The 25,745-nt window shown below is 41.1% G+C and overlaps 1 protein-coding gene across 1 annotated transcript in view; it reads right to left on the bottom strand.

The window, feature by feature from the left end:
* Window positions 1–1,348: 1,348 nt before the first annotated feature.
* myo15b (myosin XVB) overlaps window positions 1,349–25,745 on the bottom strand; it is a 43,498-nt gene continuing 19,101 nt past the window's right edge. The window contains 43 exon segments of the mRNA XM_051069078.1: window positions 1,349–1,853; window positions 2,305–2,445; window positions 3,038–3,171; window positions 3,278–3,411; window positions 4,720–4,850; window positions 4,968–5,116; window positions 5,842–5,938; window positions 6,044–6,121; window positions 6,221–6,315; window positions 6,465–6,595; window positions 7,327–7,403; window positions 7,508–7,578; window positions 7,668–7,740; window positions 8,550–8,613; window positions 8,719–9,049; window positions 9,165–9,276; window positions 9,436–9,577; window positions 10,385–10,500; window positions 11,189–11,307; window positions 11,602–11,677; window positions 11,826–11,885; window positions 12,982–13,088; window positions 13,204–13,471; window positions 14,297–14,387; window positions 14,965–15,118; window positions 15,241–15,369; window positions 15,668–15,746; window positions 16,217–16,495; window positions 16,659–16,753; window positions 17,639–17,701; window positions 17,846–17,872; window positions 18,376–18,460; window positions 18,731–18,798; window positions 19,913–20,022; window positions 20,104–20,286; window positions 20,404–20,476; window positions 20,605–20,774; window positions 21,656–21,891; window positions 21,980–22,075; window positions 23,086–23,210; window positions 23,330–23,387; window positions 23,536–23,598; window positions 23,705–23,710. Coding sequence (XP_050925035.1) covers window positions 1,767–1,853; window positions 2,305–2,445; window positions 3,038–3,171; window positions 3,278–3,411; window positions 4,720–4,850; window positions 4,968–5,116; window positions 5,842–5,938; window positions 6,044–6,121; window positions 6,221–6,315; window positions 6,465–6,595; window positions 7,327–7,403; window positions 7,508–7,578; window positions 7,668–7,740; window positions 8,550–8,613; window positions 8,719–9,049; window positions 9,165–9,276; window positions 9,436–9,577; window positions 10,385–10,500; window positions 11,189–11,307; window positions 11,602–11,677; window positions 11,826–11,885; window positions 12,982–13,088; window positions 13,204–13,471; window positions 14,297–14,387; window positions 14,965–15,118; window positions 15,241–15,369; window positions 15,668–15,746; window positions 16,217–16,495; window positions 16,659–16,753; window positions 17,639–17,701; window positions 17,846–17,872; window positions 18,376–18,460; window positions 18,731–18,798; window positions 19,913–20,022; window positions 20,104–20,286; window positions 20,404–20,476; window positions 20,605–20,774; window positions 21,656–21,891; window positions 21,980–22,075; window positions 23,086–23,210; window positions 23,330–23,387; window positions 23,536–23,598; window positions 23,705–23,710 — 4,983 coding nt within the window. The 3' untranslated portion in view covers window positions 1,349–1,766.

The following is a 25,745-nucleotide window of genomic DNA, read 5'->3' as shown; positions in this document are numbered from 1 at the left end:
ATGAATTAATGAAAGAACGAATGGCTGCGGCCTTACAATGTCATCACAAAGAGCAAACATATCTGGTTAACAATATCATCATCATAACAAAATACTACATAGATAAATAAAGAATGCGCAGATTTTTTTTTTCTGTACTTAATAAATGTATAAAAAGGTTAAAAACAGCCATGTCACAACACTCTATGTCTGAATATAATTTACTCTGGACCTTTGCTAAACTCCTTATTTTTATCCTTCAAATCTTTGATTTGTTTTTGTTCTTATTTTCAACAAAATCTATCTTGCTGTGAGTAATTGATGGTTAAATGTTCCCTGTGTATAAATTGGAAACATGTTATTAATAAAGTTGGTAAAAAAAAAAAAAAAGCTAGTGTAAATCAGAATAAAAAACACTCCTTCTGGTCCTTATCTTCTCATCTTTCCTTGACTTTATGACTTTTTCATCAAGGTCAGGGGAAAGTGAATTGGAAGGGAGAATTTTTTTTTTGACCACTAAACCGCAGCCAGTGTGCCATTTTGTGTCCCATTCCTCATTGGATTATAAAGCCTTTTTTTTACATCAAACATTAACAGTGATTTCCTATCCAAAATAAAAAAAAACTTCCATCACACTGGTCACATATTATTATGTTAAATAATCATTCCAAAAAGGAAAAAATATCTGAAAAATAGTTTCTCTTCCTGAACTCCCATGCATTCCTTAAATAAGATACTAACCTGTCCTATAACCTAGCAATACCAAACTTCCATTGAATTTCACAGGGTTCTTACCCTTACTTGTGTGATTACAAACAGCTGTGCAGTCTGGTTACCTCCCATGGCCCCATACCCCAGCTGTATAGTCGAGGGAAGGGCTGGCTAAACAGAGTTATATGTAAAGAAACCAATATCTCTAATTGGTTTAGTTTTGCAGAGAACTCCCCCTAGTGCCCAACATGCAGATCCTGCTGATGTACCATACATAAAATGCTCATATATGCTCATCAACGTAAAAACCCTTTAACTTCAACTTTTCATCACCAAAATAAAACTGAGCCTCTAAGATGTTCTGTTTCAGTTTTCTTTTCATTTATGGACATCTCTCATTTCTTACAAGACTACATTTTCTGCATGCCATGCTCTCAGCCAGGGCAACAACATCATCAGCATACAGCGCCAACCAGCCTAAATTCCTGGTCGTGCATAGTTTTGGCTGCTACTAGCCATTTATGGATTCAAGTAGAAGCTGGAACCACTTCAGGGGATAGCATCTCAGAGAGTAGACAGATTTCAGCTCTTCTTTTAAAATTATTTACCTTTGTGGCAACCTTCTTATATGAAAAATATAAAACATAGACACATGAGATTAATGGAATCAACATATTTCTTTAATGCTTATAAAATATTCACCTTATACCAGAAGATATTATTTACTTCCAATGATGATTAACAAACTTAATATTTCTACAATGGTGTCTTGGGAATACTAAAGAATAAATTCAAGGCATTGGTATTCATACAGTAGCTGGTGAATTATCCCAATCCCTCCTGCATTCACTCATGTTCTTTTATGTATTACATGTGAGACAACATTACACTGAAGAGAATATATATATGTGCATATTCATGTTTCTATTTAGTCCATTTTCATCAGTGACACAATATTCAAGGATTTACACTGAATAAAGGATAAAGTAACAAAAAAGGTCAACACTAAAGTCATTTACAGAAGACAGTGATTAACAAAATCTCTCGCACTGTGTATATGTACAGTATGTGTGTGTCTACTGGTGATTTGAAATGGAGCTATTAACTGGTGGCCGGATCAGCTCTTCAATTATCAGAGCAAGGATGTGGCACAACTCCTTGGCCTGAAAGAGAGATGAACAGATTAAGTTTAATATGTATGAACAAACCTTCAGGAGTGACATTTGACCGATACATTTAAATTTCACCATTAACCAGAATTCATAGCAACTTCACTAACTGCTCATTAATCCTGATGTTGACTTTGTTGGTTTTACAAAGTCAGTTCACTGCTCATGTTGTTGCCTTTACTTCCTCAGTGTTTGGGCTCCCACAGACCCCAATATTATGTGTGTATAAACAATAATAACAGCAATATCATCCACTACCCACTAACATTTGAGAGGGGTGATAAAATGACCATGAGGCATAATTACAACACCAAATTAGAGCTTCAGCGATTAATCGATTAATCAATCAACAGAAAATTAACTAAACTAAAATATTATAAATATTATTAACTAAAATTTACAAAATGAACAAAAAGAATATTTAATCACAACTATGACTTATCACCTGTGTGAGATGAATGGTGACTTTTTTGGGACGAGCTGGATTGCCATAATTGATGTCGACTGCAGGTGCTTTGCCTCGTTTCCTGGGGCGGATGGTGCACATGGCCTGCACATCAGCCAGAGGAATCAGAAACACTTGTTCCTGCAGTGGAAAGAAACAAAAGTGCTCAGATGGCTGATAATGGCTTTTCTTTTTCTAGAGAATGCATTTTGGACAATCAGTGTCATAAATTCTGTTATCCACCAGGGATATTAACCAGTAGAAAGATTTAGGTTCCAGCAGAGCCTTCAGACTGAAGATTTGCCAACCTAACAAGATGGGAGCTTGTAGCCAGTCGATATGAATGAAAAAAAAAAATCCATGAAAATGTGAAATGGACACAATGAGAAGCAAAGCAAGGGGCGAGGAGTTCACTTCAAATCTGGCATTACACGGTGAAAAACTAAAATATCTAATGTTCTAGTATTTGAAAGGTTACATTTCAAAAATGTAAGATGTTGTCACACTTAACAAAGAAACAGTAAAACCCTTGCAAGAGTTATAATACAATACAAAACACTAACACCTTACAATAACTGAGTATGTTAGTATTAAAAAGGGTTAAGATATGAATATGATGTATACAGGAAAAAATGTCAGAAACCAATGCTGACTGTCAGAGCGTGAAATGGATCAAACCAGGGTGTTCCTGCTCACCCTGGTCCACCATTAGTACCGCAGCTGCTAAATGTACCTGTGTTTTAGGGTCAATGAACAGCACCCCCCCGTGGCTAACGGTGACCAGGCATGGGGACGGGCAGCCACGCTGACTGATCTTCTGGGCCAAGAAAGTGTTGGAGCCAAACAAAGGCAGAGCACTCATTAACTCTGAAAAACAAAAGATTCAGACAAATACAGTTATCATCAGCTATAATGTAAACAGGAGAGGAGGTCAGAGGAGGTCAGAGAAGACAGGAGATCATCAGATACTCACCAATGAATCGTATTTTGGCGTCTTGAGGGCTGAGTGAGTGCATGGCAGCTATCTGACCCAGACAGAATGAATGGATCTCCTCAGCTTTACTGCTGAGCCTCTCCTGTGAGGGCAGGTACTCCTTCATCTCTGGCCTTACACAGAAATACAATCAAGTATCAATATACAATACACATACATATGATGTTAAGAGTTTGGTCTACTGTTAAATGACCATCAAAATAACATATGTATTACAGGTATATCCAAAATATTGACCAATATTAGATCACTAGATATATAGGTATGCAGGTATTAGCATATATATAAGCTGATAAGTATGTGTGTGTGTGTGTGTGTGTGTGTGTGTGATTTCCACATTTGGCAGTTTTAAATGAGTACCCCAGCAATTTAATATTGTACTTATAATATAAAGCATTGAGGGCTTAAAGGAAATCCACTTATTTGCTTAGTTTCTAAAAGCGAGATGAGACGATCATTAACAATCTCATGACTGTGTGTATAGAGCTGGAGTTAGGACATAGTTAGCTTAGCTTAGCATAAAGAAGAGAGGCGGATTGGAAAGCCTGGCTCTGTTCAAAGTTTAAAAATACATCTACCCACATCTCTGACGCTCACAAATGAACATGTTATCTCATTTGTGTAATCCATACACAAACACAAACAGAAATGTAAAAAGGTATCTGCTGGAACTATAATATGGTAAACAACAGTGAGATGAAGTGACTGTGTGCAGCTTCTTGGACTCTCTTTATCACATTTAGGTTGCCAGGTCTGGGACCATTGATAACTGTACAAATAGCAAAACCAAATCCTGCATTCACTGACTGTATCTGCCAACCTGCAGCAGAGCCAGGGACACTAGACAAAAGAGCTTGGCAAATGTATACTGTGGTGACAGGAAGTGATTATTCCTTTGACAGCCAGAGGCTGTAATGTGTAGCATAGCTACCTGTTAACTATGTCTTGGCACAGCAAAGGCAGTTGCCAGTTGTTTACTGAACATGAAAACTGAATGTGTAAAGAGAGCCAGACTTGCTGTTTCCCTCTGCTCACAGACTTTGCACTGAGCTACACTAACCATTTCCTGATTCCAGCTACATAGCAATTTTCTCCGACTTGACAAAGTTAAGTCATGGGGAACTTGTTTTACATCTTACTGGTACTCCCTGTGACTAGTGAATTGACTTTGTAAAACCAGCCACATGACCCTTTAATGAAAGCATGCCAACTTTCTAATGTCACTGATATATTTTTTAAAGTGAAGGAAAAATTAAAGACATCATTGTCTAGATGTTTAGTTTGGGAGTTTGAGGCAGTCAGAAAGGCATATACTGTGTATCAGCAACAAGTGTGTTATGGATTCTGTTCTATTGAGCTATCCAATGGGTCTTCATTGATCAGTATTGGATTACTGCGCCTGAGATCAGCGTGAGACTCACAGTGAGGGTTGGTTCCCTAGTCCCTGAGCCAGATGCTGCAGAGCTGACAGCTCAGATAGCAGCTGGACTGATGAGGAACCACCTGCAGCAGGAGGAAGAATCAGCCGCCCACTCAGGTAGTCATGTAGGATCTACACACATAGACACACACAAAGACAATACAGATAAGAGTGAGATGGAAATTGGACCATTGCCTAAAAAAGTACTACTAATCCTGGCTGTCGTGGCGTGGCTGCTCATCTTATCACCTGCTGGTAGTGGAACTCCACATACAGGTCACTCTTGAAGGACAGAGGGGTTGTCCACATCACTCTCCTCAGAGACAAGAAAATGGAGCTGTCATCCATCAGAAAGTCAAACAGATACTCGGTACCATGGAGGGGACGCACAGTCTCGTCTGACAAAGGAGGAGCAGGACACAGATCAATTAATCAGTCACTAATATTGTTTTATTTGACAGAGATATCCATCCATCCATTATCTATACCACTTATGCTTCTTAAGGGTCATTGGGGGTCTGGAGCCAATCCCAGCTAACATTGGGTGAGAGGCGGGGTACAGTCTCCTGCAGGGCAGGAGATATATATCTCTGTGATTTCTGCTGCCATAACAGAGATGAATGGAAAGCAGAAGCACCCTCATGTTTCAAATGAATTATTTTCTCATGTGTTTTCTCCTGTTTAGACCAACTTAACAGACCTTGTGTACTTTTCTGACACCAGTGTGCTGTTTCATGATGTTAGTGCGTCAGGGCCTTCCCCACCAAATTTGCACTGAGCCCTGCATCTAACCCTCAACAGTGCTGACTAGATACTACTAGGATTGTGTGTGAAAATTTGCTATTTGTGTTATTTGTGTAAATGGACCCTGAACATATGTTTTAATGCTAGATGTTTGAGAATTTCCACTCTCACAGGCAGAACACGCAGAGGAAGAAGGCAGCATATAAACTCAGAAAGCATCATTATATTATAATATAACTCCTGGCTTCTTATAAGCAACAAGTTGAACAAAGCTCTTCTTAATATGTCTGAAGTCACATCTAGAAATGAATGTATGAGTCTCTTGCTATGCCATTTATCACTTAGTACAGCACATAGATGGAATATCAGTCTGATTTACCTTTAAGTCTAATGGCAAAGATGGAGAACTCTTTGATTTCAGCGAGGTCTGAGGTACCCATTTCTCTACAGAACTCTGTCACCACATCCAATGTAAGCTAGAGGAAGATTAAAAAAATAGAACCACAGGGATATTAATTATAAACACACTTATAAAAGACTGCTGATTTGTTCAAACATACGTAGGTATAAATAAATCTTACACTGAAGCTGTGTATCTTGATGGGGAAATCTACTCCTCCTGGCAGCTGGATAGGTATACGTCGAGAAGTTTTGCCAGCCTGCAGAAAACCATGACTCATTCATCATTCAGGTAGTGATGGCAGGTTGTTGAAATGAAAGATTTGCTGTCATTTGTATTCGTGTGTATGTTCACTCACTAGAATGGCTTCCATCTCAATATGTGAGGGGAGGTTACGGCGACCTCCAAAATTGAGAGATCGCTGAAGGTTATCTTGACACACACAGGCCAGCTCTGAAGACAAGACGGTGTGCACAGAGAAAACTATCTTAACCGACACTTTATACATTAAGATGACTTGTAAAGATCAGCATTTTTGTGGCTCTGTGTGTCTTATTTGCAACTAATATCAATGTGTATGTGTTGTCTTGTGTGTCTCCTACCTTGGTATGGGTGCTCACTGTCCTGAGAGATGTTGTGTAGGTGATGCGTTACATACGGCTGCAGAATACCAGAGCAGGGGAAGAACCCAGTCATCAGGCTGAGCAGCCGCCAGCCGAGAGTACTGCTGGATCTGTAGAGACAACACACAACAATCAGAAAAGAACTTGAGAGCAACTTAAGGTTAGGTTTTCAAGCCTCGCCTGCTGCTGCTATTACCAGCCTTTACTGTATATGTACTGTGGATTTTGTTATCACAGTGCATTTTACTAATGGTGGGCTTAAGTTTGAAGATAAGCTTTGTGGAACTTTCACTGTATTTTAGGTCAAATATCTGTCAGTGCTGCAGCTGTGGCGCAGTGCTTTGCTCCCCTTTGCAGTGACAAAGACATCTAGATATAAAGTTTGGCTTTAGTTCTCTTCCTAGCAATGGCTGCTGATGCTAATTAGTGCTGTAAAGTTCAGTAAAGCAGAGAAATAAAGCATTGATTGAAACATTTTATTTCTTCACTACAAAGTTAAAACAGCTAATAAGCATAACCTAACCTTCTAATATAGTTAAAACAATATTCCTCTTATTTATTATTACACTTGTCAGACTCACGATGGACAGTTTTAAAAAAAAGGGGGGTCAAAATGAATGCAGCAGAGCCTGAGATATTGTCCCCTTCCTCGTCAAAACATCATTTCATTTGATCCATTGTTGATAATGAAGCTGGGTGTGGTTTAGTGTTCTATAAGCACAGAGGATCTGTCCAGGTAGATGAGTTTATGGCTTAGGAATTTATCTATTTCCTGTTACTACTTAGTACAACATGTACTTGACAATGTTACCAAAAAATTCAATAAATGACTCAGACTCACTTGGTTGAGTTGTTAGTGGTTTGTTTGATGACCTGGCAGTAGATTTCATCTCTCAGCAGCTCCTTTTCCTTCCCTAGCTGAAAAGAACAGAGAAACTCTTCTTGAAATCCCAAAGTCAAAGTGTCAAAGGCCATTTGATATCCATTTATCTTGTAAATACACTGTTTGAATGAGCACTGACCAATAAGATATAGCTCAGGCAGCTGGACTGAGTCTTCTTCAGTGGCGCGTCACCCATGAACTGCATCACATCTGAAGGAACATATAAATGGGAGGATGACAGAGGAACAAAAAAGAGTGGTCTCAGTGTGTGTTAACATGATTAGTGTGGATGCACTCACTCATGAAGCACTGGACAGATAAATCATTGATTTCAGGATCACTGTAGAGAATGAGGGACTCCTGTATGGGGACCTGGATGAAAATAAAACACAGTGCAGTTAGGTTTTATTCATTTAGGAAGTCTCAAGTAAAGCTGTTAAACCTCTCAGCAGCTCAACCAGAGTGACTATCAGGTTCTTGGTCACCTCTGTTTATCAAGCCCTTCTCCCCTGACTGCTCAGTGTGGATGGGCGACTATCCTCAGCACAATCCTCTCTAAGAGCTCCTTCAACCTCGTAGCTAGCATAGTTAGCATAAAACTGCAACATTACAAAATGGAAATAAAGTGAAGGGATCTTAATACTTTCTGATGGTGAGCGTGATAGCTGTCCGCAGTAATGAATGGAAAGTCACTGTGGTAAATGATCTCGGGTGTTGCAGGACAATCTGCTATTGAACCAAATTGCTATGTCGTTATAACACTGTACTTGAGTGGATAAAAGAGTGCATGGATTTAGTCTTTTTGGAGTTTAGAACAAGCTTTAAATTAGAGGTCTGGAGGTCATCGAAAACAGATGTGTGTGATGAAACCAATGCAATACAAATCATTTGTAAATGGTAGGAGGCCTAATATTGATCCTTGTGGGAAACCTTTAACAACCATCTGGGGACTTGATTTGAAACCACTGGCAACAGTCTGACTCTACCAGAAAGATAAGATTTGAAACAGGTGTAAGCAGAATACTAAAACTGATGGAAAGCAGCTTTTTCAACAAAATTATAAGGATCAACACAATCAAAAGATTTGGACAATTCTACAGTAAGTTATTTTACACATTTGCAGATGTGTTCATGTCCAAAAAACGTAGGTGGAGCAATTATATTGTATTGTACTGTCTTACCTCTGTGTGTTGAACCACCTCTGAAAAATTCCTTCCACTGGCTGGCAGACCTGTAGTTCCCACTCTGAAATAAACAAATAATGGAAGCACAGAATTAATCATCCTGTGTTATATGAACCCAAACTACCTCAGTGAAATCAACAACATAATTAGTATTTTTCTATCATACCTAAAGTACTCAGTGGCAAATTTAGTCATGGCTGAGATGACTTCCAACTCATGAACTGAGCCCTGAACTGAGCTCTGTACTGATCTCTGGACCAGGCTCGGGAGCAAGGCCTCTCTGCTGGGCCGCTCTGAATCAGCGCCATCCATGCGTCTGCTGATGGGTCCTTGAGATGGGCCCTTGGGTGGGCTGACAGGTCCAGAGCCTCTCATGCTTTTCCTTCTATCATCTCTACGGTCAAGTTGGAGAAAGTGGTAGTCTGGGGCTGCAGAGGGTTGAGTGATGTCCTCTGGGAAAAGACCAGAGCGCCCTCCCATGGAGCCAAAACACCAGCCTAGTTGAACACATAGAAAATAAGTGATTTGATGGTGAGAAGATGCTGATATGGCTCGTGTGATGACCCAAAAACAATCACAAACACATGTCTAGCATGCAAACAGTGACCTCACCTGTCTGGAGACCTTCCATTGGCAGCAGTTTGATGATGTCACCCCTGCTGAAACTGAGCAGACTCTTGTCATCTGTCACGAAACTCTTCAGGGCAACAACATGGCCTGAGTCCTAGAGACCAGAGGGAAAGATGTCCAGGAAGGTAAACACAGGATCTAAAAGTGAGTGGGGCTCTAACACAAGAATGAGGTCACATGGAGAAACGATGCTACAAAGCATCAGAAGAACAGAATATAAAATGATTCAGGACAATAAAGAGACAAGAACTACCTTGACGAGCTTCTGAAGGAATAATCGGATCATGGCTGTGATCTGAGGGGCTCTGGTGGACTGCAGCACCAAGTTTTCACTCTTCAGCTCTAGTTCCACTTTTTCTGCATTCTGGAGGTCAACTGACAGCAACTCTGCAAAGCTACATTCATGCAGGCCTGAGTTAAAACTCTTTGCAAGAGACATAAGCTACAATCACTTAAAATGAAAGTGACTATATCAGATAGATTATAAAAAGTAGAATTTTCATTGTCTTGTGTTTGCCCAGCGAGTGCTCACTAAGAGATTCTCCACCATGGAAACTCAAATTGCTGAGTCATGGCTACAAAGTAGAAAGACTATGGCTTAAGCTTTCAGGTCTTGAAGGGTGATTAAGGCACAAAGTCTGTTTGTTGGCATTCCCAAAAGGTGAGGAGAAAGGAAGATTTAAAAAAATCTGTCCCCAGTCTGATTCCTGATAATCAGCTAAATTAGCTTTATTATCAAAGATTATATCTGTATTTATTGGTCACTGCATTTATTTCTTGTTGGTAGGCAATAGTCAGTCATTGCTTGTGTGTTCTTTTTGGAGTAGAGAACAGAAATGCCTTATATTGGAAAGTTGTGGTTTTAGGTATTGGACCGACTTGATATATTGTATTAATACTGTAATTAATATTAATACATTTCACATGGTGCCCCCTTAACAGGGGTGTTTCTAAATAAATTCTGGATAATGTTACAAGTAACACAGGTTTTTTCTACATTATGTTGCAGCCTTCAGCTAAAAAAAAATGTCTTTCCCTCACTACTCAACACCCCATTATGACAAAACAAAAAGAGAATTTTATAAACTTTTGCAAATGTATCAAAAAAGACTCAAAGACTCAAACCACTTTAACTGAAACAAGGATGAAACTGAGAGGCATTTTAAAGTGATTTTGTCTACTTTCTGTTGTGTTGTGTTTACCTGTAGCTTCTAAGCACACGGAGATGTTTGGGGTTGATGCCTGATGCTCTGACTACCTTCAAGAAGTGAATCCCACGATGAGACACACCCAAAACCTGAGTATCCCCACTGTCTGACTGCAACAAATACAGACATACGACAGGTATATTAACAACATTAATGAGTGAAATGTGTGGCTACAGAAAATATTCAGTTAATTTTCACACACTGTATTGTCTTGTAAATAAATGGATAAATTGCCAATTTGCCCATCAATCTGCATCCAGTAATACTTAATGACATAGTGAAAGCATGCTTTTTGGAATTATTGGCAACTTCAATCAAAAATCTCTTATTTGCAAAAGTTTTCAGACCCTTTGCTGTGGTATTCCAAATTGTGGAGTCACCTGTGCACAGGGTCAAGAAAAAGTATATGAACCCTTTGGAATGGCTTGCTTTTCTGCATGCGTCATAAAATGTGATCTGATCTAAATCTCAGTCACAAGTACATAGAAAAAGTGAAGGGGTCTGAATACTTGGATGGACTGTATGGTCCCTCAGACACACTCTCAATGCTATAAAGCTGAAATCTAAGTTAGATATCTTTATTTTTTAATTGATTCAGATCTGAGTTTCAGCAGTCTGATCAAAGCAATAATTCAACATTTTGTCATCTCAAAAAACAACAACACTAACAACAACAACAAAGTCAGGCCAAAATATATTTCTGAATTCCTTGAAGGTCGGAAGTTCTTAGATCTTTAGGAAGCTGACAAATCCCCACATTATTCCCAGCTTTGCCATAACTCCTTTTGTCTTGCTCACCTTCACAGGAAACAGTCGGCTGAAGTAGTTTTCCCAGTTGTCTCGAGCGGCAATGACAATCCTCTTCTTCATGTTGTCATCCTGGATGGTGCTTATAGTGGTTCCCACATTGAAATTTGCTATAGAAGGCAAACAGTAAAATTTGGGTAATGGAGAGGAAAATAATTCAGATATAAATTAGTATTCCCTCCAGCTACTGATAAAGAGTGAACCTATATATTTTTGTTAGCTTGTAACAAAAACATTTAATTGGCATTGTAACAACTGCAGCATCCAGTTTAATGATAATGCTAAGTGGGCCACATTTACATAGTGTTTTTCTATCATCTCAACCACTCAAAGTGCTTTACACTACAGGTCACATTCAGAGACGGAACTCAGTGAGTGAGCTGCTCGACCCTCAAAACTCTCACCTAGCAGATCCTTCATCTTCCTCCTCTCTTCTCTGCTGATCCTCACACAGCTGTCAGAGTATGTGTCCCTCATGATCTTAAAAACATTACACAAAGACAATGTCAGAGTTACTGCCGCTGCAGTGCAAAGGAGACAATCAGCACTGATTTGAAGGGTACTGTAGATAAATACACTGCTCACTGAATTACAGAATATCAGGCTAAACGCCTGTAGGTATACTAACCTGTTCGCATAACAGATTGAGGATGTAGGGCTGGTTGAACATCTCTCTAGGATAAAACACCTGAAGACAAATAAATTACACTCATGGTTAGAGAAGTGGGCTTTTCTAACAGTAAGGTGTGTAATCCCATGTGTAGTGAAAACCACTATTGTATTGTACTTATATCAGAGTGAATTCTGCTGTTGGTGTGAAAGGTGGCCAGTAAATGTACAATTCCAGTGCAAAATTCCATATAAACTATAATCTACAATACAGTGCATTCACAAAGTATTCAGACCCCTTTCAGTTTCTTTCACATTTGGAATGTTACAACTTTAATGCTTACCAAAAAAAATAAATAAATAAAAAAAAATCAATCAATACCACATAATGACAAAGTGAAAAGAAATTTTTGGAAATTTTCAGGGTGGCAAGGTGGTGGTTTACACTGTCGCCTTGCAGCAAGAGGGTTCAAGATTCAAACCCTGGCTTTACTGCTAAGGATAAGTGTTATAGATAATGGATGGATAGGATAAGATGTTGATCCGTACAGGGTGCACCCGCCTCTTGCCCAATGACAGCTGGGATAGGCTCCAGCCCACCCACCACAAACGGATAAGCAGTATAGATAATGGATGGATGGATAGATAAGATGTTCTCTCATCTCTGCACAGTAATCCCTTTGAATGCACTTTTTTTTCTTTGATCAAATCAAAAAGGATTCCTTTGAGGTTTACCCTCCTCAGGGCCTGGGATATAGTTTAGAAGGGGATCATCCAGTGACCAGCTCCCTCTTATAAGGGTGTGGAGGTAGGATCAACATCAGACCCAACAAATAACCCTCCCAAACCAAACAAAAATGGAAAAATCGGCATAATAATCAAAATACTGTTGGCCCAGTATCCCATCCCTGCTTTGATGCCTGCAGTTGGGGCGGTCGTGCTGCTTCCAGCCTGCCTAACTGGGAAGTTTGGATCAAAACAATGAGCTGACAGACACTGAAGGAGAACTGCAGAGTTGGTGATAATCTTTGGATTTGTGCAATAGATGAAGAGCACCCTCATAATTACATCACTGAGCTACTTTTAATATAAAAATATGAATTATTGCAGCTTTAAGTGAATCACAGGTTTCCTGATAACTACTGAGTGTGTGCTTGTGTGTGTTTATTTCTTACTTCTTTTCGCATGAACAGTTTTCCTGGCATGTTGGAGTAAGAGAAGTAGACACCAGCAGAAAAGCAATAGAGCTGGGACTGAATGCCGTCCTCATCCGGCATCATATCTTCAGTTAAACAGTGAAAGAAGGGCAAATGAAATTCTTCATATTAGTAAGCATAATATCATATAAGAGGATTTTTAGCTCTTGAAAACATAGTGGCTGGAAAATGAAAACCCACTGAGAGATGGGGCAACCATGGATGGTGGCTCGGGGATGTCCTGCAGGATAGATTCTGAGTTTGGAGGAGGTGGTGGGGAGTCAGGAGGAGGAGGCGGAGGGGGCTGGAAGCGCTGGGAGCCAAACAGGTCTTCCAGAGAGCGCTGCTTCTGCTTCATGTTGCTGGAGATGACTTGGGATCTCCTGGTAGAGGGAGGTGAGGGTGGGGTCCTGGGAGGAGGCTGCTCCTGTTTAGGTTTGACTGGTGGTGGAGGAGGCACCCAGTTTTTCTGCATGCAGGAAGGACAGGAAAAGATGAGGATGTATCACACAGTATACAGTGAATTCAGAAAGTATTCAGACCCCTACACTTTTTGCACACTTTATTGTGTTGTCAGGCATAGATCAGGACAGCGGTATAAAACCATTTCTGAAGCCCTGAGGTTCCCAGGAGCACAAAATATGTGAAGTGAAAGAAGTATGGAACCATCCAAGACCCTTAGCAGGGATGGCTGTCCAGCCAAACTGAATAACTGGAGGAGGAAAACGCACATGACAGCCCTCTTGTAGTTCACCAAGGAGCTTGAGGAAAAAGATTCTCTGGTCTTATTAAACTGTGTCTGGTGAACACTAAACAAAATTCATCACCCGCCTAATACCATCGCTACACTGAAGCATGGTGGTGGCAGCGCCATGCTATGGGAAGGAAGCAGGCACAGGGAGTCTGGTCAGTATTGAGTGAAGGATGAATGCAGCCAAATACAGAGAGGCCCTGAAGAGAACCTGTTCCAGAGTGCACATGATCTGAGCCTTGGGCAATGATTCACTTTTCAGCACAACAGTGACCCAAAGCATACAGCAATGAAAAGAGCAGCTGATATAGATGTGAATGAACTTCAAACTTTCCTTCTGAATGATCATTTTACAAGTAAATTTAGCCTGTATTGACTTTATGTGTATATATACAACAGGAAGTGGGAAAAAGCAAACAGATGAAAGGCTGAGACCAGATAACAGTAGGCAGAATGCAATGTGATGCGGTCCAGCCATACACTAGTTTGGACCTTGTCTTTTTTTTTATTTGTATTTGAACTTTCCATCCACACCACTCTGACCTTCTGTTGTGGCATTGGTCCTTTGTTTTTGAGTTTGGCCAGCGCTTCCTCTTTGGGGTCACTCTTCTTTACAAAATGCCTCATATGAGGTCTGTCAAGAGAGTAAAAACAGTATATCAGAAACATTACAGAAAGGATTATTTCTAGTTTTATATTCCTCGTTTATCTAGAGTCTCCAGAGAATGTCTTCAAGGATTCCTGGCAGCCTCATTTACATAAAATTCTGCAATATAAGAGGAAAATTCCCTGGGTGATCAACTTGCTTACACCATGATGAGTTCATAATTTTGTAACATTACTTGACAGTTCAGGAATAAGCTACTGTGCTGATGATTGCCACTTCTTAGGGTAACATCTATCAGGCCTCTATAAAGTAGATTTAAAACTCTGTTATCCATTTATTCAGTCACCATAGCTTTGTATTTCCTCTCCCCCGCTCCCTTTTGTGTCTTTATTTTGTTTTAGTTGTTCCTAAGTTCCTGAAACATGCAGGGGTTTTTGTTCTTCTGTTTTAACAGGGTAAACACAGGATGAAGCTGACTTATGATTCATATAAATCATTACTGATTCATACATTGCACATTTGTCATGTCAGGGTATCAGATACGATTAAACTTTGTTCAAATTTGGGGAAGCATGGAAACAAATAATGGAGTATTGAAACTGACCTGACAGGCTCAAAGGGTTTGGGCTCTGGCGGAGGTCGGCTGTTGTACTGTTTGATGATCTCTCGGATGTTGGAGGTGGGTTCCAGCCGAGGCTCGGAGGGCATTGGTTTGGGGGGGTCTGCTTCCTTAACAGGAGGGTTGCGGTGGCGTCTCACTGTAGGAGAGAGGAAGAGAAACATACAGTATATCCCAAGCTTTTCATTACCTTTATTTTCTATACAAATCACAGATATCTTCAGTATTTCTAGATTCCTTGAATTAGTTTCATCATCTTACCATCAGGCTTAGGTGCTGTAGGTGGGGGTGATGGACGATCTAATGGTGGGGAGGGTTGCTGCTGTCTGGGTGGGCTGGAGATGGCCGGCTGAGGCTTTGGAGATTTGGGTTTACCTCGGGGCTTTGTGCCTTAGGGACAGTGGAGGAGAGAGTTGGTGAGGAATAAGAAAACCAAGACTTATTATTATTTAAGCATGATGATTTAAAGTGTTATCTATAGCATTTTAAAGTCAGTGAGCCTTTCCACATTAGTTTTAGGACACTAAGGCATTCAATGTAGAAACCTAGGAGCCCCAACTTCTCCTGCATTTTACTGTAGGTTTTATAGTAAGTTGGGTCTACAATCAAAAGATGAATATGAGATGAGTTCAGAATGTCATATGTCTTCCAAGAAGAAGCTGCAGGTGTTACTGATGGTACAACTCACCAATCTTTTGGAAGTATTCCCTCTTTTCTCTGAAAGACTGCAGGTCATCTGGATCTGGTAGGTCCACTTCTGTCTCTGGCTGTGGAACCATTTGGGGAATTAACAGATAAGGTTGCATTATGAAGGTTCCATTAATCCACTGCTGTAAGTAATCCCCAACAAACACTCTGTGTGTTTGAATTGCATTTGATAAAAAACTACAGTGGCCAGCTATATTTGGAAAGCACTTAGGTTTTTAGAGTTTTAAAACTATTTATATTTGTGAGCAGTTTTTAAGATTTGCCCTTAGAAGAAACCAGTGAGCTTGGGTCTGAGAGTCACAGACAGGGTAGGGGACTTGACAAAAAGAAAAATATTTCACTGATGGACTGACAGTGAAGAAAATGTAAGACATCATCAGTATAAAACCTGAGCTGAACAAAATCAGCAGCAGCAACAGGTAAAACAATAATATAGGGATATCAGAGGTGTGACAGTTACACACTGAGAAAAACAACAACCAAAATGGTAGAAATAAAGGGTATAAAAAAGGAGCACATTACAATATACCTCTGGCTCAGGTTGCCTGTAAGTGGAGGTGCGTTTAGTTGAGGGTGTTCTGGGCTTGGCAGGTGGGGGTGAAGGAGATCGAGGGGAGGGCGAGCGAGAGGGCGAGCGTTCCCTGGAGCGCCGATCAGACCGACGTCTCCGGTGTCTCTCTTCCTCTTGCTTTCTCTCCTGCTCCCTCTGTCTCTGCTCGTCCTTCCTCCGCTGCTGCTCCTGCTTCCTCTGCTGCTCCTGCGCCTGCTGTTGGGACAGAGTCATTGCCTGCTGGGTCATCTGCTGGGCCTGTAGTAAAAGAAAAGAGAGAGGACAAGGAAAAACAGAGTTGGACGGGAGGTGGGAGAGGGAATTAGTGAGGGTAGATGTAAGGGGATAAAAGATACAGGATAAAAGAATTTAACATCAAGACGAGATATAAAAATAGTATACTAAGGGTGCGTCTCCTCACCATGAGAAATGCCTGCTGGTTGATGAGGGCCTGCTGTGTTGCTGCTATCTGCATGGGGTCAGAAGGAGCAGGCATGGCCTGAGGCATCATCATGGCTGCATAGGGACAATTATGAACTGTTTGTCAGGTAGAAATGAGCAACATTTAAATGCATAACAAAAGAAGACTGTATTTACTTTTATTTATCTATAATAGTCGCACCATGTCATGACATTACCACTCCTGCCAACCTGTATGCATTTTACGTAGTAGGTACGTCAATGTAAGCTGTTATGATTTGTCACTATAAAGTACACAGAAAGCTGGTGACTATGCCAGCAAGCGTAGAGCCTGCCAAAAAGCATAAGAAGAGGAAGAGTTTGACTAATCAAAGGACCAGGTTCATTCCTCTTGTCTTTATCCACCACACGACAAAAAACATTTGCAAGTGGGGATGATGGACAAATGTGTTAATGTCATTTTAAGAGACAGTCTCAGGCAGAAAAAGCTGGAAAACACCAGGACCTCACATGATCCATTCCTACTGACTGAAGAAGCTAACAGCACTCTGTGATCACCTGGCACCGCAAACGAGAGAGCTGCTAACAACAGACACTCATCCCGACTAGCTAACACAGGGTAGGGCACACGTGTGAGCTACCAGCTACCAGCATGATGAAAACACAGCAGAATACCTCAAGAGGGTAATAGAGTTCAATGGTACGAGGAAGGCCCAAGCCATCAACATATATATATATATATATATATATGTATGTGTGTGTGTGTGTGTGTGTGTGTTTATATTTGTGTCAACAAATTACTTCATAGTATAATGCCCAGTACAGTTCGTTGGAGGGTGTAATAATCTGCTTGACATAACATGTTCATTATGTAACAGCAGCATTTAATTGACTTTCATTAATTGCATGATTGCATGGTGCTAAATTAGTTCTATGCACTGACTGAATTAACTGGATGAAAAGTTCATGTAGGGGGATTACCTGGCATGGTTGGCATAGGCGTCATGGTTGGCATCATGGGCATCGAGGGGTTAACTGGCATTCCTAGAGGGGAACATCAGAAGTAACAGAAAATACGCTTTTTCCTGCTGTTTGCTGCATTTAAAAGGATTCAAGGCTGGAGAAAATCTCTCAGATAGGACATAAAAAGGTTGATTCTTGATGACACATGTGAACCTTCTCACTTACCCATAGGATAGCTTGGCATTGTCATACCTAGAAAAGATAATAGGTAACATTTACATTTAGCTTTATAGTAATTTCAGTTTCAGTGCCTGCCAGAATCTGTAGATTGCTCCCTCCAGGTTGGGAGTGAGTTGCTGTCCCAGGGGAAGATGTTTAAGTATATTTAAGTGGAAGAAAATGGATGGAGGGATTGTTTTCTTTCCTCATCTCATCTGAGGGTCTCTGGATAGAGGGTGGTTTATGCTGTCCACATTGTTAAGCCTTTGTGACTGTAAAATTTGTACTACTGTCCTGTACAATATTAAGGAACCTGACTTTATTTTACTTTTATGCTATGCTCAGAGTTTTGTCCTCTCTAATTATTCTTTGTGTGATAATAATATCTCTATCTCTATTTTTGAAGTGAAGTTTTTTTCAAATATAGATTTTTTTCAGGTTGAAAAATGACCATTTAAGAAAGTTTGTAACACAACTATACAGCTACACTAAGTGATTGTATTGTGTAAATGCAGCATGAGATCCAGTTTTCCTACCAGCTCCATACATGCCAGGCTGCATGGGTCCAATCCCTCCTCCTCCTCTCATCCTGCGGTTTAGCATGGCTACTCTTTCCATGTCCTACACACACACACACACACACACACACACATAGTGAAATAACAGGGAGTGCGGTTACTGCAAAGACAGCAGGAAACACAACCCAGTGACTTCACACTCTCAGTAATAAGATACAACCAGAGATACACAATCCAACAGGGACCATTCATGCTCTGTACAATCTACAGGGTAACGCTGCAATGTTCCCTATGAACAGGAAACATAACCTTCACATAAATCACAAGTTAAAGTTTAATGTTTAAAAAAATTAAATGTGATGACATCACTGACCGGAGGTCCTTGGTCGAACACAGGATCAAACAAGTCATCAACGTAGGCATCCATCTGTCGACGGCGCCCTGCAAACAGGTGGAGAGGAGAGGTTAGAACAACACATGTACACTGCTCAGGTATTGACCTGGCCTCCAGACTCTCCAGATCCCAATCTGATGGGATCTGATCCCTGATCTGTGGGACCTTCCTAATACCATGTATGTCCCCTTTGTGCCGCTCAAACAGCTCTGATCTGTTGGGCCATGGACATAGGGCCTCTGGGGGTATCTTGTGGTGTCTAGCACCAGGACAATGGCAAAGGATCCTTGGGTCATATAGATTGCAGGATGGGACCACAATGCATTTGTCTTGTTCTGGTGCATCCCACAGATGCTCGTTTGGATTGGGATCTGGATTGTTTGGGCTCTTTTTTGTGTTCCTCGAGACATTTCTGAGCAGTTTTTGCGGTGTAGTGGACACAGTGTCCTGCTGGGGGAGGCTCCTGCCATTCAGGAGTGCTGTTGTTATGGGGGGACTGCAGCCACAGCTGAGCCACACACATCATCTCCAGCAGAAGCATCAGTATGAACTCATAAAATGACAAAAACGTAAACAATAAAATATAGGTATAATACTTATTACTCACTGAAACTGATGATTATCTGTAGACAAATAAAAAGAACTGCTTCTGTCGATCAGACATTCTCAGTTAAAACTGAACTGAGACGCACAGATAACCTCTACAACAGAGGTTCAGCCATTGTGGGTTCAAAAACAGCTATTAAATCTGTACTAATGTTTAGCTTGTGCTGTAGATGTGGTTTGCTAGCTCTGACCATCCAATCAAATGACATGAAAATGTTGATGTTAGTGAGAGCCTGCTAGGAGACCCTGGTCTCACCAACTCAAAATCTGATTGGTTAAAGGATTCGCGAGGCAACAGTTTCATTGTCATTCATTTTAAATTGGTGGGGCCTGCACTGTTGATTCTGAAGGCCCCAAGGCAGATGTCTGTTAACTTGGTAACACGGGTAATCTGATTGGATAAGTAGAGAACAGTGCTGCCATGTTTGCAATTGGCCCAGAAACAAGGGTGTGGATGACAGTACATACAAGCATCCAGTTAACTTTCTGGACCATGCACAGTCAGTGTGTTTGCAGTGCAGACAGTCTGCACATTCAATTGGCCCTAACACCTACCTTCCTGTGGATAATCTATTCCCCAGGGGCTTCCCTCACTAGGAGGCAGTCCAGGGGCTTGCACTGGAGGTGCTGGTGGGATGAAGTCGCCCATATTTGTAGCTGATATCCTGGAGGGAAAGAGAGTCACTCAGAGACAATTCTGGATTTGCCATTAAAAAAAAAAAACAGTCACTGGTTCACTGCTCTACCTGTTTCTGTGGCCGCTGAACAGGTAGTCAGAGTTTGTAGAAGAGGGCGTGCCTGGTGGAGGCAGCACTTCAGCTTCCGCTCCAGCCAGGAGATCCATGACAAAGTCTGATCCAGCCAGATCTGACCAGCCCTCATCGGTCAGAAGAGACACCGACCAGCCCTGCACCGCCTCTGACACACCTCTGTGACACACCAACAACACATGGAGCAGGAAAACCAGGGAGGATGTACAATCAGAAACTTTAAAAAGCAATGGGATGCACACTAAATACACTGTATGTTTGAAACTAGATGAGTACCTGAAATGGAGAAGCCATGAGGCCAGCTGCTCTCCAGTTGTCCATGACTCCACCTGTGTTGTTAGCTTCTCATCTGAAAAATATCAGAGGGTGTTATGGGTTTATGAAAGCAGATAATTTAACACTAGACTTCACAATTACTAAATTAGCCCAGTTTCCATGGTAAAGCTTCTGTTTTTTTGTAGGATTTGTCAGTCTCACCATTGTAGGTGTTTACATCCAGCAGCATGGTGCCCTTCCTCTGGTTGGACGTCCACTCCAGCTGGGTGGGGGGATAGATGCGGGCAGCGGGAGCTGGGAGCTGCAGAGATGTCAGCAGTTTGTGTTGGCACAGTGAGCAATACTCCTCTGGACCGTGGTCAGACACATACCTGGAGGAGAAGTACTGAGTCATGTTCAGGCAGAAAAATGTTTTTTCAGACAGGGTATAGTAAATCACACTATAGACTGGTGGTAGACATCCACACCCTCCCTATCGTCATTCCATCATTTTCCGAAAACCCGTAGTAATAGTTTAGACTACCCATGTGAGGGATTGAGTCAATTTGATAATTAATACTCTCTCTCTTTTAAGCTCTGTTTTGGTCCACCTAAAAATACCACAAGTAACCCCCTTTTATATCACACTAAATCATTCTATTATTCATATAAACATATTGATCAGTGCAGCTGTAAAGTGAGCCTCTGTAATGCGTGGCTCCAGTGATAATTACCAGAAAATGCTAAAAAGTAGTATGAATGTGACACAAGGAGAGAAGACTCAGAAATTCATCAAACGTACTTACAATACAGTACAATATCTGTTTGCTATTAGCTACTCACATCAGAACGAGTAAGGCTGTAGCAGCAAAACCCCTCAATGTACTGAACTGAACTAGTGTGTCTTTGATTGCGTCTTCTGTGTTGTTACTTCTCTCTGAAGCCACAAAAAATTAAAATAAATAAAAATAAGATTGTTCTAGAGCCTCTTGGTCCTGGTTGCAAACACTCTGTAGTGTTTAGTTCTCAGCCTGTGTTTCAGGGGGAGATAAATGACCTCTGCCCGAGCATCTCAGCGTATGTACCGATGCATAGTAAAATTTCAACGTCCTGTCATGGTGCTAGAGATGTTGTTATTTCACACAACGGCACCAGTGTGGCAGCATTCAGCTTCAGGCCAGGTTCTTTGTTTAGGGAAATGCTTGCATAACCTTAACCATGACAGTGAACTGTGGAACTTGTGGAACTCTCTCATTTGTCTTGGAACACCTACTTGAGCAGGGGTTTGTCCAGCGTTGGTGAGGGCGTGAAGGCACTGAGGCAACAAGCCAGCAGCAGCCAGCCCCTCAGGCTCTCCTGCTCCTCCTGCAGGGACCACGTGTGGTAAACTAGCTGGGCCAGGATCTCATCCCTTAGAGCTGGCCGGCTCTGGCCCTTCTCCACTATGTAGTTCCCCAAAATCTGCTCCTGCCAGCTGCTGAGGTCCGATTCACCTGTAAACCGCAAGATCTGAGGAGAGAAGGATTGAAAATCATAAGATTCATGAGAAGAACTCTAATTTAACATAATCTAGTAGAATCTAATCACTCCTGTATACCAGTTTGTAAATTTCCAGGGCAGTCCTGGCATCTTCAGGCTCCAGAGAGGTGAGGGGTCTCTGAAGGGGGTATCCCTGAGGCTGGCACCATGTATCCTGAGAGGGACACAACATAAAGATACACATGATTGAAGATAGGAAATAAAATCCTTCTCATTTCATCCACTCCAATGAGTCTGATATTCAAGCATCAATCATAAACAAACTCTGCTTTAAGTCCCTGTTAGCAACACCAGCCTTTTAATTCACTCAGGCAACAAACAGAACATCATCATATCTGTAGTAACCAGCAAATCACACTTTCTCCTCATGTTAAGTCAACATTTGACTAATGTGATTGACTGCAGTTGATCTCCTCTTGTGGGACCCAGAGCACCCGCTCAGTCCATGTTGCAGGAACGGGTGTTTTGGGACAAGTCAGTGTACCATCAAAATCATTTTGAAACTTTTCTATTAAAATGCAACAGTTGCATAAAGTTGCTTAAAAACTGATAGAAGACGAAGAGCAGCTTTTCAAGGAAGAACTCACTGTACCCACTGTACGCCACCTTCTCAGCACCAAACAACAGATAGACACAGCTGGTCAAGACCAAAACAAAGCTAAGAGGAGAGTGAATATTGGGCTTACATTCATGAGGCGGACAGAAACACAGCAAAGTTTGTCTGCTGGTTGCGTATAAAGGAAACTGTCTCCTATCATCTTTTTCATAAGAACTATAATATAGTTGATACACAGAGGATGATAATATGTTAAGGTTATGTTTACAACCTGTTGAACTGCCTGCAAATGTCAAGTCAATTTATGTGGGTTGAAGAGAAGCTACATAATGATTTTGAGCAAAAATCTGTCACTGTCACAAACACAGACGTACTCATGCTACCATGTTCTTATTTCTGAAATGCAACTTGCCTACTTTTATTCAACACAGTATGCACCGAAACACTTGAATGAGACTACAGAGCCACTGATCTTGCAGGGAGACCTATATGACAGTGGTATGTGTCATCACATAATCAGCTGTAGCTTACCTGACAAAACAGGAAGCACAACAGGCTAGTTTCCCAAAAACAGTGTGTACATATGTGTGTGCTCCAACCTTACTCACCTTTAATAAGGACTTGGCATAGCGAGAGAATGGGTATCTGTCGATATCCAGAGGTAGGGTGAGCTTGTGTTCAGCCTTCACCTGTGGAGGTGCGGCCTCTGTGACCCCTGATAGATGCTGCCGCCCTGCTGGAGAGAGACAAGACTACAATCAAAAAGGATGACATACTAAAGCAGCAGTGTAGCATATGTGCAGTCTTATCAAGTCAGTCCTCTAGTCTAGATGAACTGCCTATGAAGCCGACCTGCTGCGCTGCGGAGCCTGGCTGACAGCTCAGCAGGGATCTCCAACATGCCCACATCCTGACAGGAAAACGACAAGAGTGCAGAATGGTTACCAGAAGAGAAACTAGCTCAGTCCTTCTACTGAGGTTGAAATCTGTATTACTGGTGAAATGTTACAGCAGGATCTCTATAATACAGTAATAGATAGATTAGTTTGTTGCCTTACCATTCCTGGAGAGACAGACTTGGTCTTTGTCACTGTTTTTACTTTGTTATTCTCATGAAATTCCTGAAATTGAAGACATATACGGCCAGTCAGTCACACTGGTTATCATACTGCGCTCAGCGTGATTAAATCTCGTACTCATATTAGTCCTTTATTCAACATCCTTCACCTCGAGCTGCTTGCGGACCCACTGTGTACCTCCTCAGGTGAGCTCTCCCCTTGTTATCCAGGTACATCAAGAACATTCAATACTCCCTCATCTCTCCCAGAGGAGTGTGTTCAATCAGACCTATTCTTAGACACGCGTCCTGTTTTATACTCCTGCAACACCCACAGTCTTGTTGCCCCACCTCTTCTGATAGGCCACACAGTTCCAAAAGTCCAGCGTGTTTGGTCTTTATCAGGAGGTTTACAGCTTACAGAGAGGAGTTACCTCAACACAGCACAGCAGCAACACTCAGATATGATTAAGATTATTATCAAAACCACCCTGTGTATCTCTATCATTTCTAGTGTATATCAGTATATTTCCTTTCCATGATCAGCTGTGTATTCTCTTGATCTTACTGCATACAGGTATCAGATAAATGCCTAAAATGCTAAGCAATCTGTGGAATACACTGCATATTAAACTTGGGTGTGCACACATGTTTATGCAGCAAATACTGTCCTGGTTTCACTTGAATGATCACAAAGTTATCAAATAACTCAGAGAATGAGTGTCTGCAAATACACAGGCAGCCCAACCCTGCTGTCTCCACATGAGAGGGTTCACAATGACTGACCTTCCCAAACCAAACAAGTGTGTCACAAACCATAGCAGTCAATCCATCATAGCAGATCAACACACACCCTCTGGCTTGTTTCACTACTACATCACTAAATTACAGATTGAGCATGATGTAATCTGGCACTAATCATAAGGAAAAGTAGGAAAATATTCAGAGAAAGTGAAAATAATAAACTAACTTTTAACTAGACTAGAGCACCCAGACAAAACCCATTTGGGCACCAGGAGAATATGCAAACTCAATGATTATATATCACACTTTAAGAAATTGGGAAGATGAAAAAGAGCCCCCCCCCCGAGGCCCAAACCCTGAATCCTCACAGACTTAGCTGATGTAAGTGATTGAGTGCCAGAGGTTGCAAAGGCTCAAAATGGAATGAGTAGGAAGAGGACGGCTCTTTCACGTTACCCTGATGATGCCAAAACATCTTTCTCACTATTGTGCGTTTGGGACTTAAAACACTTAAAGGACCAACTGCCTGATCTGACCATCTTCCAGGGTCTTACCTTACAGAGTGGACCAGAGGTAACTGTTACATAATCAAAATGTCTTCCAGGGAGCCCATCATGCACTTGATAATTTGACAGCAGCCCTCATGGACTTCTTCAAAAACTGTCAAACATCACCCAAGTAAAGTTAACGTATTAGCATAGCCTACCTATTTTTACTGTGTGCTTGTCTGTAATACACATCTATAGAGAAAAACACATTTGACGTATCTGCATGTTGAGGTGACCTGCAGTGTACTGACAAGGAGACTCAGCTAATTGGAATTAACTAACTGGTAAACCTAACCCTACCAAATTACACAGTCCTTCTACTAGGAACCCTCCTAAGAAATTACAGTTAAATATCAGAACTTTTCTAAGAAATTATTATGGAAACAAAGTGTTATCTAGGTCTCTGAACATGAGTGGAATCAAATCCAAATATTAAAGAAAAACTGTGAATGAATCTGATTTTTTATCGTAATTATATTGTATCAGAAGTGATGACAGAGGCTTTCAGCCTAAATCTGTCAAACTCTAATATAAATCCTGTATTTTAGTGAACACTTTGTATTCTAAGGTAAAGCTCATGATCAGTGTACCTCGACTTGAACAGCTGACACAGGCAGACGATGAGTAGGTGCCTGATGACTCTACTGTTCATAGTCCAAGCCTCATAAAACAATAACACCAAATAGACTGACAGTGATACCTGAAGCAAAGGAACTATAACAAAAAAAAAACTGGACAGTTTCATTAAGACAAGAGAAGAAAAATAGATGAAACATGAAAACTGAAAGAAGAGTCTTTAGTTTGTTCACAGGACCGTTTCCTGAGGATCCTCTATGTTTACACTCATTTCATGGTGTAAACTGATGTCTAACTCTAAAGTCAAATCAACTAAAAGGCTGAGGACATTTTTGCATCTGAT

Source organism: Lates calcarifer, unplaced genomic scaffold (assembly GCF_001640805.2).
Source record: "Lates calcarifer isolate ASB-BC8 unplaced genomic scaffold, TLL_Latcal_v3 _unitig_5786_quiver_433, whole genome shotgun sequence".
Classification (NCBI taxonomy): Eukaryota; Metazoa; Chordata; class Actinopteri; family Centropomidae; genus Lates; species Lates calcarifer.
This window is presented reverse-complemented; position numbering and strand designations above follow the sequence as displayed.